The following is a 17,976-nucleotide window of genomic DNA, read 5'->3' on the forward strand; positions in this document are numbered from 1 at the left end:
GTTTCTGGAAAGTGTAGGGGACAATTTCCTGGTGCAAGTGCTGGAGGAACCAACTAGGGGAAAAGCTCTTCTTGACCTGCTGCTCACAAACAGGGAAGAAATAGTAGAGGAAGCAATAGTGGATGGGAACCTGGGAGGCAGTGACCATGAGATGGTCGAGTTCAGGATCCTGATACAAGGAAGAAAGGAGAGCAGTAGAACAGAGACCCTGGACTTCAGAAAAGCAGACTTTGATTCCCTCAGGGAATTGTTGGGCAAGGTCCCCTGGGAGAATAACATGAGGGGGAAAGGAGTCCAGGAGAGCTGGCTGTATTTTAAAGAATCCTTATTGAGGTTGCAGGAACAAACCATCCCGATGTGTAGGAAGAAAAGTAAATATGGCAGGTGACCAGCTTGGCTTAACAGTGAAATCCTTGCTTGTCTTAAACACAAAAAAACAGCTTACAAGAAGTGGAAGATTGGACAAATAACCAGGGAGGAGTATAAAAGTATCGCTCAGGCATGCAGGAGTGAAATTAGGAAGGCCAATTCACACTTGGAGTTGCAGCTAGCCGGAGATGTTAGGAGTAACAAGAAGGGTTTCTTCAGGTATGTTAGCAACAAGAAGAAAGTCAAGGAAAGTGTGGGCCCCTTGCTGAATGAGGGAGGGAACCTAATGACAGAGGATGTGGAGAAAGCTAGTGTACTCAATGCTTTCTTTGCCTCTGTCTTCACAGACAAGGTCAGCTCCCAGACAGCTGCACTCTGCAGCACGGTATGGGGAGGAGGTGACCAGCTCTCTGTGGAGAAAGAAGTAGTTCGGGACTATTTAGAAAAGCTGGATGAGCACAAGTCCATGGGGCCGGATGCACTGCATCCGAGGGTGCTAAAGGAGTTGGCCGATGAGATTGCAGAGCCATTGGCCATTATCTTTGAAAAATCATGGCGATCGGGGGAGGTCCCGGATGACTGGAAAAAAGCTAATGTAGTGCCCATCTTTAAAAAAGGGAAGAGGGAAGATCCAGGGAACTACAGGCCAGTCAGTCTCACCTTAGTCCCTGGAAAAATCATGGAACAGGTCCTCAAGGAATCAATTCTGAACCACTTAAAGGAGGGGAAAGTGATCAGGAACAGTCAGCATGGATTCATCAAGGGCAAGTCATGCCTGACTAACCTAACTGCCTTCTATGATGAGATAACCGGCTCTGTGGATGAGGGAAAAGCAGTGGATGTGCTATTTCTGGACTTTAGCAAAGCTTTTGATACAGTCTCCCACAGTATTCTTGCCAGCAAGTTAAAGAAGTACGGGCTGGATGAATGGACAGTAAGGTGGATAGAAAACTGGCTAGATGGTCGGGCTCAACGGGTAGTGATCAATGGTTCCATGTCTAGTTGGCAGCCGGTATCAAGTGGAGTGCCCCAAGGGTCGGTGCTGGGGCCGGTTTTATTCAATATCTTCATTAACGATCTGGAGGATGGTGTGGACTGCACCCTTAGCAAGTTTGCAGATGACACTAAAATGGGAGGAGTGGTTGATACGCTGGAGGGTAGGGCTAGGATACAGAGGGACCTAGACAAATTAGAGGATTGGGCCAAAAGAAATCTGATGAGGTTCAACAAGGACAAGTGCAGAGTCCTGCATTTAGGACGGAAGAATCCCATGCACTGCTACAGACTAGGGACCGAATGGCTGGGCAACAGTTCTGCAGAAAAGGACCTAGGGGTTACGGTGGACGAAAAGCTGAATATGAGTCAACAGTGTGCCCTTGTTGCCAAGGAGGCTAATGGCATTTTGGGTTGTATAAGTAGGGGCATTTCCAGCAGATCGAGGGATGTGATCATTTCCCTCTATTCAGCACTGGTGAGGCCTCATTTGGAGTACTGTGTCCAGTTTTGGGCCCCACACTACAAGAAGGATGTGGATAAATTGGAGAGAGTCCAGCGGAGGGCAACAAAAATGATTAGGGGGCTGGAGCACATGACTTATGAGGAGAGGCTGAGGGAACTGAGATTGTTTAGCCTGCAGAAGAGAAGAATGAGGGGGGATTTGATAGCTGCTTTCAACTACCTGAAAGGGGGTTCCAAAGAGGATGGATCTAGACTGTTCTCAGTGGTAGAAGATGACAGAACAAGGAGTAATGGTCTCAAGTTGCAGAGTGGGAGGTTTAGGTTGGACATTAGGAAAAACTTTTTCACTAGTAGGGTGGTGAAGAACTGGAATGGGTTACCTAGGGAGGTGGTGGAATCTCCTTCCTTAGAGGTTTTTAAGGTCAGGCTTGACAAAGCCCTGGCTGGGATGATTTAGTTGGGAATTGGTCCTGAGCAGGGGGTTGGACTAGATGACCTCCTGAGGTCCCTTCCAACCCTGAGATTCTATGATTCTATGATTCTATGACGGAGGACTCCAGCTATCCCACAGTCCCCGCAGTCTCTGAAAACCATTTGCATTCTCGGCTGAGCTCCCAATGCTTGAAGGGTCAAAAACATTGTCCCGGGTGGTTCAGGGTATATGTCGTCAATCTCCCCTCCTCCCTCGCACCAGGAAAGAAAAGGGAAAAAAATCGTTACTCGCCTTTTTTCAATGTCACTGAATGTCTACTGCATGCTGCTGGTAGACACGGTGCTGCGGCGCTGAACAGCAGCATCCCCTCCCCTTCCTTTCCTGATGGCAGACGGTGCAATAGGCTTGAAAACCGTCCTCATCATTCCGTGACTGCTCCTGGCTGGCCTGGGTGAGGTCGGCTGGGGGCGCCTGGGCAAAAATGGGAATGACTCCCGGTCATTCCCTTCTTTAAGCTTTGTCTCTTGGAGATTCAGTCCTGGCTGTAATATCATAGCAGCTGGAGGCTGCGCTCCTCTCTTCCCCCCCGCCCCATTAACGTCTAATGGAGATTCAGTCCTGGCTGGAATATCATAGCAGCTGGAGGCTGCCTCCCCCCCATTTTATCTCAATAAAGTTAGTGTTTCTTATTCATGCATTCTATATTACTTCATCACACAAATGGGCAGATAACTGCCAGGATAGCCCAAGAGATTTAGGGGAGGAGGGAAGCAGTGGGTGGGGTTGTTGCAGGGGCACCCCCTAGAATGGCATGCAGCTCATCATTTCTGCGGGGTGTCTGGGGCTCTGACCTGGAACAGCTGTCCTCTCTGGTTCTTTAGTAGGCTTGCCTGATATTCTAGGCGGGACTGACTCTACCTTTAGACAAAACGTAAAGAAGGGAATGACCTGGGGAGTCATTCCCATTTTTGTCCATGCGCCCCTGGCCGACCTCAGCGAGGCCAGCCAGGAGTACCCATGACAGCAGCAGACGGTACAATAGGACTGGTAACCATCATCGTCAATTTCCAAAGCAGCAGACGGTGCAATAGGGCTGGTAACTGTCTCTGCTAACTTGCAAAGGCAAGTGAATGCTGCTGTGTAGCACTGCAGTACCGTGTCTATCAGCAGCATCCAGTAGACATACGGTGACAGTGACAAAAGGCTAAACGGGCTCCATGGTTGCCATGCTATGGCGTCTGCCAGGGCAATCCAGGGAAAAAGGGCGTGAAATGATTGTCTGCCGTTGCTTTCATGGAGGGAGGATTGACTGACAACATTTACCCAGAATCACCCGCGACACTGTTTTTGCCCCATCATGCATTGTGATCTCAACCCAGAATTCCAATGGGCAGGGAAGACTGCGGGAACTATGGGATAGCTACCCACAGTGCAACGCTCCGGAAATCGACGCTAGCCTCGGTACATGGACGCACACCGCCGAATGAATGTGCTTAGGGTGTACACTCCACTTTATACAATCTGTTTCCAAATACCGGTTTCTGTAAAATCGGAATAATCCCGTAGTGTAGACATACCCTAAAACACGGTACTAGCAAGGTGCTACCAGACTACTGCTTTCCCAACAGGCCTATTGCAGATCAGCTCCAGGTCCCCCTTCTCCTGCGTCACGCTGCTGAGGTGACCAGGAGCCCTGCTCTTGTCTATCTGAGCTAACTCTCCCCAGGACCACTCTAGTCTCTTAGCGCGGGGGTTCTCCCAAGACATTTTTTGGTGGACTTAGACTCTGGCCACCAACTCTTGCTGGTGGCTGCTCTGACAATTTTTCCTAAAATACTTAATTAACTTTAGTAAAAAAAAATATATACACATATCCATGTCCAAATCATTGTAATTTATCTATGCAGAGTTTTCTTCAGACTCAATAATAAAAAAAAGTACAGTTGTCTCTATTCTTTACTGGACCTAAACAGAATAGAAACAAAATAAGGTCCTTTGTACATTCGTCTCTTTGTTGTTGTTGTTTCTTTTGGGTTTTTGGTTGCTGTTTAAGACTTGCTAGCTAAGTAAGTGTGCTCCTGTGAAAGCTGACATTTGTAGGTTTGTTAATATCGCTTTTCACAGCAGACTTAGCCCCGGCAAGCCTGGGGACAAATTAAGCTCTGAATGGACAGGTGGGTAGGCAAGCAGCGGGGTCCAGGGGCAATGGAGGGCTGGGGAAGGCAGCGGGGGCCATGGGTGATGGGGGGGGGTGAGCCTGGGGCCAGAGCCCAAAGCCCTGTGGCTGGGGAATGGCGCACGAAGCCCTGCGCCTGGAACCCGAAACCCCATGGCCGGAGCCTGCCACCCAATGCCCTAGGGCAGAAGCCAGAAGCCCAAGCCCCACTACCCCTGGGAAAGGGGGGAACTCACACTGGCTGCCTGCTCCTCTGCTGTTTGTGGCTCCAGAGGGGGCAGGGCCCAACCCCTATTGGTGGCCCTGGGGAAGGGATGAATGCTTTGCCACTGCCCCCTCCAATCACTGCACAGGAGGCTGTGGCTGCAAGAAACACTCCTGGTGGCCACGGTGGCTGCATTTGAGAAATGTTGTCTTAGAACGTTGCCTTGGTTTGCTTCCTGCTCCCTGCCATTCTGTCTCCACCACCCCTGCTCTCAACGACGCTCCACTCCCTGTCAGGCAGACGGAACAGAATCCCCAGGTGTGGCGCAAACGCAGTCTCTTGCCCCAGCTCTAGGGGGAGCCAACATGAAGTGTCTTTGAGTTCAGCATGCAGTGACCGTCGCGGGTCTCCTACCTCTTCTTGCAGATCAGAACCACCAGCAGGATTACAAGGCCAGTTATCAGGGTCAGGCAGATCCAGATTATCGTCATGGTGTCGTACCTGAGAGCTATGGAAGAGAAACATCACAGAAGGGGAACTCAAGGCGCATGTGCTTGGTGTGAGGCACCCACTAACCCACCCTCTGTAAACCTACGTTCCATAATATGTAACACACTGTCCCATCGCTAGACCTTCCACTGAGGATCTTGATGGGAAAGGAATTAATCTTCCTGTCCCCCAGTGCAGGGATCTCCTTACAGATGGGGAAACTGAGGCATGGAGCTGGACCGGCCAGTGTGGCACAGCAAACCCATGGCAGAGGTGAGTGCAGAACCCGGTAATGCTGGCTGCCACTTCCTTGCGCTAATCATTGCAATGGCGCTTCTCAAGGCGCAAGGAGCCCTGGGAGAATTGTTCCCTCTGTCTGATGGTCGCAGTGTCACTCATCCCCCCACAGCGACTCGGCAATTCCTGCCGGGAGCAGCAAGCACTGCAAAACCCTGCCAGGGTTCCCATGTCCTCACTGGGTCGCTAGGATTTCTGGGGGCATGTCCTGTGCTTCTTTGTGCTGCAGTCAGTTGGGACGCTCTGTGAGTCTTTCCCAGTGCATTGTGGGAGAACGTGTCTGTCCTTCTGGGCACAGGGCAGGATTGTGGGAACGCCCTGGAGGAGTGTCACACCGCAGTGATTTCACCTGCATCCTCACTGCAAAGAGCAATCGCACTGCGGGAGACCACTTGTTCGGTTTGCAGCCAGACAGTCCTCGTTTTGTGGAGCAGTGGCCCTGTCTGGGAGGGACGCAGCACCACACATGCCTTTGTCCAGGGAAAACGAGAGGAGAGAGGAGGAAACTGGATGCAGGAGGACACTGGTGGGAACAGAGGTGGAGGTGGCATCTCCGTGCACAGTGATGCAGCCAGGGGTGGACCCACACAGATGGGCAGGTGGATGCAGGCGATGGACGGGGGGAAGTCCTGTATTCTGGAGATGTGTCAGTGGCCACCTGCAGGTCAGAGGAGTTTGTGTGCGGATGGTGGGCTAGCTCTGCAGGGAAGGCAGACCCAAGGAGGTCTCTTCTGCCCTTCTCCTAGTATGCAGTGTAGTGTCCCAGGCCCAAGATTTCAAATTGCCCCCACCCCCAGCTTTCCCTCCCCATCTCACATCCACTTACACTATCATGTGCCATTATCCATTTCCAGCTGCTCATAATCCCTCAAGCAAACCCCTCCATCCAGATGCCAGCTGCTGCACCAACATCAGTGCCTGGCACTCCCAGCCTGGCTTCCAGGACAGCAGAACCACCGCTCCCTTCTGACTCTGCCCTCACCTCCCCATTCGCTTACTCCTCCCCCTTCAGCCTCCCACTGACTGTGCGGTGGATCCCGCTCCGGCTGAAGTCCAAGGCAAACAGCCCAGTGACCAAGTGCTGTGCGTCTGGGTGCTGCACTTAAACCCTCGTGCCCACGCACACACGTCCGCTCTCTCCCCATCCTCATCCTCTCATGCACTCACTTGCTTTCCCGGTCTCCACCTCCACCATCTGGCTGAACCTCCCACAGCCAGCAGAGGTCCGGGCCCGAACCTGGAAGATGTAGCGGGTTGCAGGCTTGAGCCCAGAGACAGTCGCACTTGTGCCTTTGGATTTTAGCGTGGAGTAACTCTGCATTTCCTTGTCCTGTTGGATAGCAAGGCAAAGATCTCACTGAGACAGTGCAGGGACTGGGGAGGGGCCTGGCAGTAACCCTCTCGATGTGTCTGGCTGGTAACAGTAATTACATCATGCAAACTACAGCCTAAGCTATAACCCCGGCTTAATGCACCCTGGCCAGGCTGCGGGGGCTGGACCAGTAAATCGCTGTTACCTTCTCGTAGTACTTGACTTCGTACTCCAGGATGATGCCGTTGGGTTGGTCCGGCTCATGCCACAGCAGCGTGACGCTGTTCTGACCCGTGTTCTCCTGGCGAAGCACCACCACCTGGGATGGGGCTGAGAATGCAGATGACAGAACGTCAGAAACTGGACTTGTCTCCAGGGACAGAGTGAGCCATGCTGCAGACTGGGAATCCCTGGATCTCTGGAGCCTGTTCAGAGTTCAGCCATTGCCCCAATCTTGGGGTCCCGAGGCAAACGCCCAGAGAGCAGCCCAGCTGTCTAGCACCCTCCCTGAGAGCAGGACCTTGCTGTCCAGTTGCCTGGGGCCCCGGCACAGCACTGACTCGTCAGACTCCCCCACATTTAAGCACAATCTGTCCCAGAACTCCATTCTACTCCCTAGTGAGGAGGGACAGCAACCTCCTGCTGTCCCAGGCCATGGGCGCTGCTCTCTCTGTTTTGGATTCACAAAGGTAGAGCAGATTCACAAACCTTTCTGGTCAATGGGCCCCAGTTACACCCTTGCCAGCCCAGGCCATGGCACCAGAGTGCAGACAAGCCCAGCTGGGCTCAGAGTGATTGATTTCCTTTTCAAGTCTGTCTAGCTAATCATCGGCCAGGCCAGGCTATGTGCCAGTGGCAGGAAGAGCCCCTCATCGGCACAGCTGGCATCCTCGGGCCCTGGGCACACTCACTGCGGCTGCCTATCGTTTCACTCCATCGCTGTGGATGGATGCCGGGAGGCACAATGGAACATGACACTGTCACAGAGGGAGAGCGCACCAGTGAAGGACTCCAGTGTCATGGTGGGTGGCTGGACCGTTCTGATCATCCAGTCTGACGTGCATAGCCCAGGCCAGAGACCCCCACCTAGGGATCCTGCATCCAGCCCCGAGCACTGAGATAAGAGATGTCCACTCTCGATTTAAAGACCCCAAATGACAGAGAATCCACCACATCCCTAGGCAAGCTGTTCCAGGGGTTAATTAACCCATTTCCACGTTGAATGTATCTAGCTTCAGCTTCCAGACACCGGACCTTGCTGTGCCTTTGCCAGCTAGATTGCAGGGCCCCCTGCTTGCAGAAATCCTCTCCCCGAAGAGGGGCTCACACGTGGTGATCCAGAGACGATGTGTTACGGCGGGTGCATGGGGCCAATGATAATGTTCTACCCTTGTTATGCTGGGTGGGTGGAAGAGCGAGAATGGGATATTCCATTTTTTCAGTTGGTGGGGGGCAACAATAATGGACCACCCCATTGTTTTGTTGGGTGGATGGGTGGGTAGCAATCGAATATTCTGTTTTTCGGGGCAGCAATAATGGAATGCCCCGTTGGTGTGCCAGGTGGGAGTAGTCATAATGGACTATTCCAGTTTTACGGGTGGGGGAGGGTGAGCAGTAACATTACACACACACACACACCCCCCTCAGTGCTGTGGTGTGCAGCTGCAGGGGAGCTGCATTAGTGGTTTAGCTATGGACCAGGATGCATCATAACACTGGTTACCTGAGAGGTCTGGCCGCCTTATGGCCTGTGTCCCCGGGAAGCACTGTCCCATGGCATCACTGCAAAGGCCAGGGAACTGAGACCAAACAAAGGGAAACCTCCTCACCCTGCCTGGCTCTGCCTGCGGGATTCCAGCCTTTCAGCAGACAGATAAAAGGCCAGAGAACTGCGTGCTGATCAGCATTAACACTGTAACCACACAGGCTCTGGGGGGCAGGCAGGGATGGCTCACCCACCTCTAGCATTGCACGATTGGCTGGTTCATTACAGGGAAAGGGTCTTGCCATTTCTAAAGCCCCTGCTGGAGGCAGACTACAGGCGAAGATGGGGCCTGTTGTGTCTGGGCATTGAACGGGTAACTCCAGGTAGCACTGGCTGTGCTATTCCCGTGGAGACAAAGCACTGTCGTTTTCACCTCACCGTAGCTCATGGAGGTCAGTCCCGGGTGGGGCCTCAACTAGCCAGTTTGCTGTGGTGCAGTAAAGTGCATGTTTCGACTGGGCTGTTTGGTGCCTCTTGCGCTAATGCACACACAAAGAATGAGTCTGTGCAGCTCATGCCTTTGTCAAAGCTCCTAGGGACATTCCCCACATGTTTCTTCCTGGCCATGAGGTTGACCCCAGGGATCAGCCTATGAGCTGCCCAACTCATGGGATGATTTAGTTGGGTTTGGTCCTGCTTTGAGCAGGGGGTTGGACTAGATACCTCCTGAGGTCCCTTCCAACCCTGAGATTCTATGATGAACTCCCAGCTTTTGTACCGCTACCACTGGATTGGGTTAGATCACAGTATAGTTAAAGCAGCACAAACTGTGTGTAGACAGGCCCTGGGGAACGCTGACCCAGAACAAACATTCAGGGAGCGTCCAGACTGGCCCGTGTGACCATATTAACTAACTGGAAGTGATGCAAGGTCAGAATCCCTAGCGAAGACACAGACCATGGGGAAGGTGGCCCAGCCCCAGGAAGCCCTGCTGGGCACAACAGAAGGGAACGGTAGTCAAAGCAATCCCCATGGGCAGAGCACTGAGGCTCCGCACTCCACAGCAATCCCTGGCACCCCTGAACTCCAGGGATTGGTGAGATTCCCCGGAGAGCTAGGCAAGGATTGATTGACTGGGCCGAGCCAATCCAGGGAGTATGGTCTATCCGGCACAGTCCCCATCTGGCCCCTCTCCGGAGTGCTGCTCTGAGTGGTGGAGCTGTCGGGATGACTGAGAATGATCATTGACTATCGCACTGAGCACGTCTCTCCGCTTTGCAGGCTGGTGCCTCTTTTACATTGCAGCATCCCTTTAAACACCTCCAGCCACACGGCTAAACCTCTGTTCTTTCCAACCGGCCTGTTTCTGCTGCTCCCAGCTGCACCTGTTCTACGAGAAAAGCTAACTAGGGAGCATTCAACATCTGTCTATGTAACAAGCCATTGCGGGCATTTAGTGCCCGTCCCCTGAGCATCGGTGTGATAATGCTGGGGCGGGGCCGGCAGGAGGGTTAGGGAAAGGGGGGATGTCCTCTGAGGGGGATCAGCTGGGAGCCTGGGCAGCTGCAGGAAACAGTTTGCAATAAAAGGCCTTGTTCCCCTCTCCCTTATTATGAGCTGACCCAGGCAACTCCCTTGACTTCTCTGGAGTTATTCCCAATTGACACTTGTACATGAGAGCAGAATGAGCCCTGGTTTACCCTACCCACTTACATCCGTATCACTACGTTAATCAGGGGTGTGGATCTCTGAATGACGTAGTTGTACTGATCTAGCCCCGCAGCTATGTAGATGGGAGGGCTTCTCTGGGGGAGGTGGAGTACCTGTGCTGATGGGAGCTCTCTGTCAGCATAGGGAGTGTCTCCACCACGCACTTCAGCAGTGCTGTAAGCGTAGGCAAGCCCTGAGGCTCCTCATCACGTAACACTCCCTGGGCTTGTTTGCAGCTGGGGAGCACAGCTGGAAATGCCGGTCCCTGCACTGGAGAGGGGCCCCAGGGTCCTGCTCTGAGCTGAAGTGGGGAACTGCTTCCTGGGGAAAGAGGCTGTTTCTCAGCAAGGGATTGGAAAAGACAAGATATGCATGAGAGAGACTTTCCCAAGCAAACAACAGGCACCTGCCAGCTGCTGGCCCTTGTGTGAGATGGGAAAGGAGCACTAGACAGAGCATGAACTTTTGCATGGCCCTTTGGGAAGGGAGGTGAGGAGTAGGCCTAGGGGTTCATGCTCCACTTAGTTTCCTTGTCAATAAACAAATGTCCGGTGCACCCCTGGCCTCCTGTGGAAATGGAGCAGCCCAGCGTGAGGCCACAGCGGAACGGCCAGGGTGCTGGGGACCTGGCGACGAAGCAGAATGTGACGGGCTGAAAGCGAACTGAAGAAGATTAATTCCTCGCTCAAAGCGTGCGTCTGCAGACGGCGGCTCAGCAGTGAGCTCCAGGCAGCCCCGTCTCCCCAGCGCCGCTGCCACCCCGGCTGAGGAGACAAGGGCCATTTCTCACAGAAGCCTGTCTGGGAGCTACCATGGTCACCATGACAAGCCAGCATTTGTCACAGGCTCCCCACACACAGTGACCGTGGCTAATTCCCCTTCTGAGCATAGAGAAAGCCAGGGCAGACTCAGATCCCTCGGGGGGCCTTTCGGCAAACGCTGACCCCTCTTGTGAGAAGGTCCAGCTGGGCCCAGCGGGGAGTGTTCACATCAGTTGCCATGGGCCGAGCCTCCTGGGGGTATCTGCTCCTCCTACCTGCCTGGTTCGTGGTGATGTTGACAACAGCAAATCTCTTGGGCTCCAGGCTGAGGTGGGACACGCCATTGACAGCCTCCACCCAGAAGGAGTAGTTCATGTGGGCCATGAGGTTGGCCACAGTGAGGGCAGCCTGCCCCAGGCTCATCTGCTGGGGAACATAGCGGATCCCACTGCCGCACGCCTCGCACTGGCCCAGGTCCCACGTGCAGTGCCTGCAGACCACGTTGTACATGATATCAGTTCGCCCCCCCTTGTCCAGGGGTGGAGCCCACTCCAGTGTCACCGAGGTGCCATTCACACTGGAGACCAGGTTCACAGGAGCAGAGGGGGGCCCTGGAAAGGAAGCAGAGATTCATCCAGATTAGTGGGGTGCTGTGCTCGGGGGGGGGGGAGAGCCCACGGGAAGGTGATGTGATCCGAGGGAGAGAACAGAGTGACACTGACTGACTAAAGGGTGACTGACATGCCCTGGCTGTGTGTGGGGGGAGGAAAATAACCTAGATACAGGCTGATCTGAGGGTGCCATGCCCTGGGTGTGTGTGGCGGGGGGTGGGGGAGGGGAGGGGAGGGAAGGAAATAACACAACCTAGATACAGGCTGATCTGAGGGTGCCATGCCCTGAGTGTGTGTGGTGGGGGGGGTGGGGGAGGGAAGGAAATAACACAACCTAGATACAGGCTGATCTGAGGGTGCCATGCCCTGGGTGTGTGTGGCGGGGGGTGGGGGAGGGGTGGGAAGGAAATAACACAACCTAGATACAGGCTGATCTGAGGGTGCCATGCCCTGGGTGTGTGAGAGGGGGGGGGGGGGGGGGGGGAGGGAAGGAAATAACACAACCTAGATACGGGATGAGCTGTGGGTGCCATGCCCTGGTGTGTGTGTGGCGGGGGGTGGGGGAGGGGTGGGAAGGAAATAACACAACCTAGATACAGGCTGATCTGAGGGTGCCATGCCCTGGGTGTGTGAGATGGGGGGTGGGGGAGGGGAGGGAAGGAAATAACACAACCTAGATACAGGCTGATCTGAGGGTGCCATGCCCTGGGTGTGTGAGATGGGGGGGTGGGGGAGGGGAGGGAAGGAAATAACACAACCTAGATACAGGCTGATCTGAGGGTGCCATGCCCTGGGTGTGTGTGGCGGGGGGTGGGGGAGGGGTGGGAAGGAAATAACACAACCTAGATACAGGCTGATCTGAGGGTGCCATGCCCTGGGTGTTGTGGCGGGGGGTGGGAAGGAAATAACACAACCTAGATACAGGCTGATCTGAGGGTGCCATGCCCTGGGTGTGTGTGGCGGGGGAAGGAAATAACACAATCTAGATACAGGCTGATATGAGGGTGACATGCAGTGTGAGAACCTGACTAGAATAGGATTGTTGATAAATTGCAGAGTCAATTACTTGACCACACTTTGGTTTGTTATGACGAATACTCAAGAGACTAAATGACCAATGTGTCAGGTTTATTAATCTGGTACAGGAAGAGGTTCTGTACAATACCAGTCTCCAAAGAGCAGCCTCATGCAGCGATGGTGCACTCACCTCATGCAGAAGGTGCACTCCCCAAGTCACACATCCCAGCTGGTATTATTTATATGATGATTTTACAAGTTACATGTCGCTACAGTCTAAGCCAGAAGTTTGTCCCAGTTCCCTAACTTGCTATTCTGTTCCTTCCTTCGCTTGTTTTGTACACTAGCATCCCAGGCACTGGTCCGTGAAGGTACTTCCCTAGCTGGTACTAAATAGAACGAATTGATGTTTCTGGATTTTGACAAGTTTCCTACCCATTTATGCCAAATGCTTACTTCAGCAAACGCAAGCAGTTATGGGATACTTAGCATATGTGAACAGGATTACTGTATAGGTTGGTTTGGGCTGTATCGCTGTTACAATATTTGTGCTGAATGTTACTGCTCAGTGCATACTAATATACGTCTGTATGGTGCAGATAATGCATTTTATTGATATGATGTATATTTATATGCTAGCCATCATATATTATTTAGCAGGGCCCCCACCTGTTGCCTTGATAATTGTTATTGTCAAGGCGACACCTTTGCCAAATGAATGTATGAATTAGTGGTGAGGGCCTTTATATGTGATTTAAAGTGTTTTAACAAACTCCATAAGTGGCAACAGATAATTAACACAGCTAAAAGTAAGATACCTTGTAACACAAACAAAGCCTTAAATGCAACCGCTGTCCAGGTGTGGGAAATCAGTATTTTAAGATCCCCATCGTGAATAAGGTTAGTCAAGGCTTGTTCTGCCTTGTGCATGTCCCTGCTAATCTGAATGTGTGTGTTTTTGTCTAGTAATGTTTTTAAATTTAAAGTGATTAATATGCACATTAAAACTGGTAAGTAAGTTTTAACTTCATTGGTGCTCACTTTGGATAATAGATTCATTTTGAAAACTGGGATAGACATTATTATCGTGTGTCCCACAGTGCTAGGTACATGAGGGATAAAACAGAAATGTGGAGTAGTGACTTTACAAGTGAGGCCTCTATATATAAACTTCTTGTAATTAGTTACTACACGGTACTGTCCATCCATGTTATAGGTTACCCTTCCTGCTGATTAGCACCTGCTGGGAAGTTTTCCTGAGCAGGAGACAGAAGTGGCCAGCTTCTCTGTCTCATACTGGGCAGAACCATTGTGACCACACACACGAGTTGAAATGCCAAAAGCATCCTTGGCATAACAAGCTGTGTGAGCAAAAAAAAAAAAGAGGCGTCCTTTTGGCATCAGATTAGGCCTGAATAAAGACTGGGAGTGGTTGGGTCATTACAAAACCTAAACTTAATTTCTCCCTACTGTTACTCGCACCTTCTTGTCAGCTGTCTGTAATGGGCCACTCTCTTACCACTTCAAAAGTTATTTTTCCTCCCTTGGTATTCTGCTGTTAATTGATTTATCTCGTTAGACTGACCTAACACTTGGTAAAGCAACCTATTTATACCCGCTCCTGCATTTTTTACTTCATACATCTGATGAAGTGGGTTTTAGACCACAAAAGCTTATGCTCAAATAAATTTGTTAGTCTCTAAGGTGCCACAAGGACTCATTTTTTTTGCTGATACAGACTAACACAGCTACCACTGAAAGCTGTGTGAGGCGCTTTTCGGGTTTGCATTGCTGCGTGATACACTGCTAGTTGACAGAGCCGATTGTTTCTTGTAGATGCTGTCTTCCAGATAACCTACTGAATGATCAGTAACCAATTTATTAAATATTCCTGTGCCAGGCTCCAATATTGGCAGTGAAACTATAAAAGAAATGTACATGGAACCAGGCACTGAGCAAGGTTATTTTAACAACACATTATCTCCATTAAGATACCATGTCACTCAACCCGAATTATGACTGGTACTTAAAGGGAATTTGTCTACATAACTCAACGTACTGCTGGTTAGCCACAGTTTTTGTTATACACTGAGGGCAATACCTGTTAGCTGTTCATCACTAATGGAGGTCACGCAATTTTCCTTCTTCAATGTTTCCTAATGAGTTGGTTGTGGTAGTTACCATGTAACTCCCATAAGCAGTAAAAATAATGTCTTTACCACTCTGGTTTTTCCTTGCCTTTATATCACTTGCTGCAATTAGTTTGTTAACTTTCTTTGTGTCTGATTAAACAGTTTAGCAATGTGTGCACATTGCAAATCAAACAGATAGCCAGATTCAGAGAATCTTGAAATTTAACCAATCATTCCATCTAGATTTTGGAACCTACTGTTTTGAAAGATACCAGACTATGGAATAGTCTTTTGCCCAGCCCTCGAGTTTTGTGCATTCCTGATAAGGTACTATTATATTAATTAACAAAGTAGTATACAGAAGTGATATATTTGCTTTTACACAATAACCAAATTTAACCATATTTCACTGAGAAAGAATTAAAACTATAGGTATATGCATGAACTCACTTTGCTTAATAATATACAATTTAAACAACAGTTAGACCTGACCCGACGTGTGATCTGTCTTTACAATGTGCCTCCAGTCGATTTCATACTCAACTGTCCAGGGGCAGCTCTAGACATTTCGCCGCCCCAAGCACGGCGGCATGCCGCGGGGGGCGCTCTGCTGGTCGCCCGTCCCTCGGTTCCAGTGGACTTCCCGCAGGCGTGCCTGCGGAGGGTCCGCTGGTCCCGTGGCTTCAGTGCCTGCGGGAGGTCCACCGGAGCAGCGGGACCAGCGGACCCTCCACAGACATGCCGCCGAGGGCAGCCTGCCTGCTGCCCCAAGCACGCGCTTGGCGTGCTGTCCATGTACAGTAGGTTGAGGTGTAGTTGACCAGTCTGTTATTTATACCACACTTTATCTTCTTCTTCTGATGCCCAGGGGTTTCTTCACTGTGCACTGATCTTTCCTGGTGTCTCTGGTCTATGGGATGCACCCTTAAATAGCTTCATTTGGTTTGTTACAGGGAAGGTGCTCACGGACCCTTCACTGGTTTAGGGGGATGCCAAGACGTCTCAGGCAGAACCTCTGTTTTCCCTCCCATCCAGGAGTCCCTGGCAGCACATTGGAACACCAGGGTCAGCATTGACACAGAGGAGAGAGTCCGTCACCCACCCGCCACCACAGCACCCCCCTGCCAGGCCCTAGTTGAAGGGAGAGCACACCCCCTACTCAGTAACTCACACCATTCTCTGCTGCCACTAGCGTGGCTTCCCAGCCACGGGTTGGACAAGCCTCGGGTTGCTTCGCTTGGGAGAGCCCAAGGGATCACTTCATCTCATGGCACAGGCTGCAGATGAAGCAGTGTGGGGTGTTTGCCCATCATCAGCCAGCCCCATGCCTGCCTTGCACCCATCTGAGCACTAACATGTCACAGACTGTCCAAGGCCACTCAGCAATCCGGCTGCCTCTCTGGGGGAGCCTGTCCTGCCATGCCATGGGTTTGATGTGACCGCTGCTTCAGCGGCTGCTGTTCGCTGATATGTCACATGCAGAATCTGAATGAAAACCGCCTGCATTCCACAGCGACATTTCAGCGACTCCTCATCACATCCAAACGTTCCCTGGACAGCACTGGAATTGCAAAGGGGACAGGATGAGCTGAGTGGGAAAGTACTTCTTATCCTGACATGAATGGAGACAAAAGCAAAGACTTTAGGGTATGAGTCAGGGAAAATGAAACAGGAAAGAGTTTTTAAGTATATTAGGAACAAAAAGAATCCTAACAAAGGTATTGGTCCGTTACTAGATGGAAATGGTAGAATTATCAATAATAATGGAGAAAAGACAGAAACATTCAATAAATATTTCTTTTCTGTATCTGGAATGCTGTAGTCATATCATATGATAACGTTCTTTCTATTCCACAAGTGTTTCAGAAGGATGTTGAACAGCAGCTACTAAACATTGACATTTTTACAGCAGCAGGTCTGGAAAACTTGCAACCAAGAGTTTTAAAAGAGCTGGCTGATGAGCTGGGTGGACCAATCATGTTGATTTTCTGTAAGTCTTCGAACACCAGGGAAGTTACACAAGACTGGCAGAAAGCTAATGTTGTACCAATATTTAAAAAGGGTGAAAATGGGATGACCTAGGTAATTAGGTAACAGATTTTTTAGACAAGGGAAATGCGGTGGATCTACTATATCTTGATTTCAGTAAGGCGTTTGATACGGTACCGCATGAGGAATTACTGGTTAAATTGGAAAAGATGGGGATCGAAATGAAAATCCAGAGGTGGATAAGGAGCTGGTTAAAGGGCAGACTGCAGAGGGTCGTATTGAAGGGTGATCTGTCGGGTTGGAGGGGGGTTACCAGTGGAGTTCCTCAAGGTTCGGTTTTGGGTCCGATTTTATTCAATCTATTTATCGCTGACCTGGGAACCAAGAGTAGGAGTGGGCTGATAAAGTTTGCGGATGACACAAAGTTGGGAGGTATTGCCAATTCGGAAAAGGATCGGGATATCCTCCAGGGAGATTTGGATGACCTTGTAAACTGGAGTATTAGTAACAGGATGAAATACAATAGTGAAAAGTGTAAGGTTATGCATTTAGGGATGACTAACAAGAATTTTAGTTATAAGCTGGGGACGCACCAGTTGGAAGTAACGGAGGAGGAGAAGGACCTAGGAATCCTGGTTGATCGTAGGATGACTATGAGTAGGCAATGTGATGTGGCTGCTAAAAAAGCTAATGCGGTCTTGGGATGCATTAGGCGAGGTATTTCTAGTAGAGATAAGGAGGTGCTAGTCCCGTTATATAAGGCATTGGTGAGACCTCATTTGGAGTATTGTGTGCAGTTTTGGTCTCCCATGTTTAAGAAGGATGAATTCAAACTGGAACGGGTACAAAGAAGGGCCACTAGAATGATCCGAGGAACGGAAAGCCTGTCGTATGAAAGGAGACTTGAGGAGCTCGGTTTGTTTTCCTTAACCAAAAGAAGGATAAGAGGAGATATGATTGCACTCTTTAAATATATCAGAGGGATATATCAGAGTGGCCCTGGAGGTTTTTCGCCTTCCTCCGAAGCATGAGGCAGGGGTCGCTTGCTTAAGGAGTGGGTGGATCGGCTTATGTGGCCTGCATCTTGCAGGAGGTCAGACTAGATGATCATAATGGTCCCTTCTGATCTTGAATTCTATGATTCTATGATAAATAACAGGGAAGGAGAGGAATTATTTCAGCTCAGTGCTAATGTGGACACGAGGACAAACGGATTTAAATTGTCAGTCAGGAAATTTAGGCTTGAAATTAGACGAAGGTTTCTAACCATCAGAGGAGTGCAATTCTGGAACAGCCTACCGAGGGAAACAGT

The 17,976-nt window shown here is 50.7% G+C and overlaps 1 protein-coding gene across 4 annotated transcripts in view; it reads right to left on the reverse strand.

Annotated features, from left to right (window-relative positions):
- Positions 1 to 17,976, reverse strand: part of EPHA8 (EPH receptor A8) — a 133,565-nt gene that overhangs the window by 24,004 nt on the left and 91,585 nt on the right. For 2 of the 4 annotated variants that reach the window (XM_044996385.1, XM_044996383.1), the window contains exons 5-8: positions 11,191 to 11,526; positions 6,945 to 7,069; positions 6,596 to 6,757; positions 5,056 to 5,153 (exon numbers count right to left, since the gene is read on the reverse strand). In XM_044996385.1, coding sequence (XP_044852320.1) covers positions 5,056 to 5,153; positions 6,596 to 6,757; positions 6,945 to 7,069; positions 11,191 to 11,526 — 721 coding nt within the window. Of the gene's footprint in view, positions 1 to 5,055; positions 5,154 to 6,012; positions 6,086 to 6,594; positions 6,758 to 6,944; positions 7,070 to 11,190; positions 11,527 to 17,976 lie in introns of those variants that run through there. The other 2 variants (XM_044996384.1, XM_044996386.1) reach the window with 2 other exon arrangements.

This window comes from Mauremys mutica, chromosome 21, assembly GCF_020497125.1.
Source record: "Mauremys mutica isolate MM-2020 ecotype Southern chromosome 21, ASM2049712v1, whole genome shotgun sequence".
Lineage (NCBI taxonomy): Eukaryota > Metazoa > Chordata > Testudines > Geoemydidae > Mauremys > Mauremys mutica.